The following is a 1,549-nucleotide window of genomic DNA, read 5'->3' as shown; positions in this document are numbered from 1 at the left end:
CTCCCGACCGCGGCCCCTCGGCTGCGCCCTCCCTCACGCCGCCTCCCCTCCCCCCACGCCCCCGCGGGCCCCCCAACGCACACGTTCGCCGGCCCCGGCCCAGCCTGGCTCACTCACATCGGCTCCAGTAACTTGGCCAGCCAGGACTTGAGGGCATCCACATCCTCTATAAGCATGGTGCAGGAAAGGCGGGCTCGGCCGCCGCTCTCGTTCAGGCCTGCTGCGGGTCTCCCCTCGCCGCCTCCTTACGCCCTCTTCACAGCGCTCAGTGCCCCAGCCCACCCGGCATCTTAGAAGACTTCAACCTACTCCCCGGCCGGGGCCTAACAGGAACTAACCCAAGAGCCCTCACTCAACCTAGTGCGACGGCTCAGGGGGGCGGGAGATAGCGCCGAGTGGCGGGCACAAGAGCCAATAGAAGAGAGAGGGCCGTGCGCGCAAAGCCAATGAGAAGGCTCGCTCGTCCCGCCGGCCAGTCGTACCCAGTTAAGCAAGGATATAGCAAGGTAGGTGGAGAGCTTACGTGAACTCCTGGTGCAAGATGGTATCTTGGAAAAGGTGCTGTGCCTCTTAAAGGGGCCGCGGCGCCTTTTTTTTTTTTACCACTCCGCTTCCCGCCGTGGCGTACCGGTGCCTGCTGCTGGGAGTGCCTGGGGGAACCCGGCGAGCCCCTCATCCTGGTTCCTTCCTCTCGTTTTCTCTGGAAACACACACTAGTGTCCCGAAATGACTCAGCTGTAGTAAATCTACAACACGATGTGCAATACGTTCACATTCGACACATTGCACAGAATGCAAAATTTTACTTTTTTTTCCTTACACACTCTTTTTGCTCGGCGTACATGCATGCCTTTTTTTTTTTTTTTTTTTTTTTTTTTTTGCCGCTCTGCTTAAATCACGCAGAACGTTTCTGACAACCATGCCCTGGATTCTACTAATCGTCATTTTTAAAACGTGGCGCACGGATGTAAAAGGCTGAGGCCATTTCAATTTTACCAGTGTTTTTCATATATGCTTTATTTAAGCAGAAAAACGATTCCAATTTTTTAAAAATTCTCTTTTCATTGCATATTTAAAATTCTGGGGGGATGTTTTGCAAGGAGAATTTTGGTCAGCAAAAAGTTTTTAATGATTTTTTTTAAATCTAAATTACTGAAATAGGCAACTTAGTTTATACTAGATAAGAAATTCCTTTTGGAGTTTTGAATTTACTAGCTTGGCACTGGTGTTAAAATGTTTAATCAACAACAAATACTGAGCACCTGCCATATGCCTGTCCTGTGGAAGGCACTAGGATTCTAATTGAGAGCAAAACAAACTGAGTCCCTCCTCTTAAGAAGCTGAAGAGTTTATGGGATTATGCATTATAATAATAACATTTTGAAAATTACCTGATGAGTGCACACCTCATATAAAAGAGATGGGTCAACCCAAAATAAGCAGGTATATACTATATACACATCGAGCAGATGTAGGCAAACTTTTTCTGTAAAGGGCTTAGATAGTAAATATTTTTGGTTTTGTGGGCCATGAGGTCTCTGGCAACTAC

General features: G+C 48.4%; 1 protein-coding gene across 1 annotated transcript in view; it reads right to left on the bottom strand.

Annotated features, from left to right (window-relative positions):
• RBM27 (RNA binding motif protein 27) overlaps positions 1–361 on the bottom strand; it is a 70,823-nt gene extending 70,462 nt beyond the window's left edge. Inside the window, exon 1 of the mRNA XM_019661406.1 lies at positions 118–361. Within this exon, the coding sequence (XP_019516951.1) occupies positions 118–176 (59 nt within the window). The 5' untranslated portion in view covers positions 177–361. The remainder of the gene's footprint in view (positions 1–117) is intronic.
• Positions 362–1,549: the final 1,188 nt, after the last annotated feature.

The sequence above is a fragment of the Hipposideros armiger genome, unplaced genomic scaffold (genome assembly GCF_001890085.2).
Source record: "Hipposideros armiger isolate ML-2016 unplaced genomic scaffold, ASM189008v1 scaffold_11, whole genome shotgun sequence".
NCBI classification, from domain to species: domain Eukaryota; kingdom Metazoa; phylum Chordata; class Mammalia; order Chiroptera; family Hipposideridae; genus Hipposideros; species Hipposideros armiger.
The sequence above is the reverse complement of the archived record's forward strand: the minus strand, read 5'-3'. Positions and strand labels throughout refer to the sequence as shown.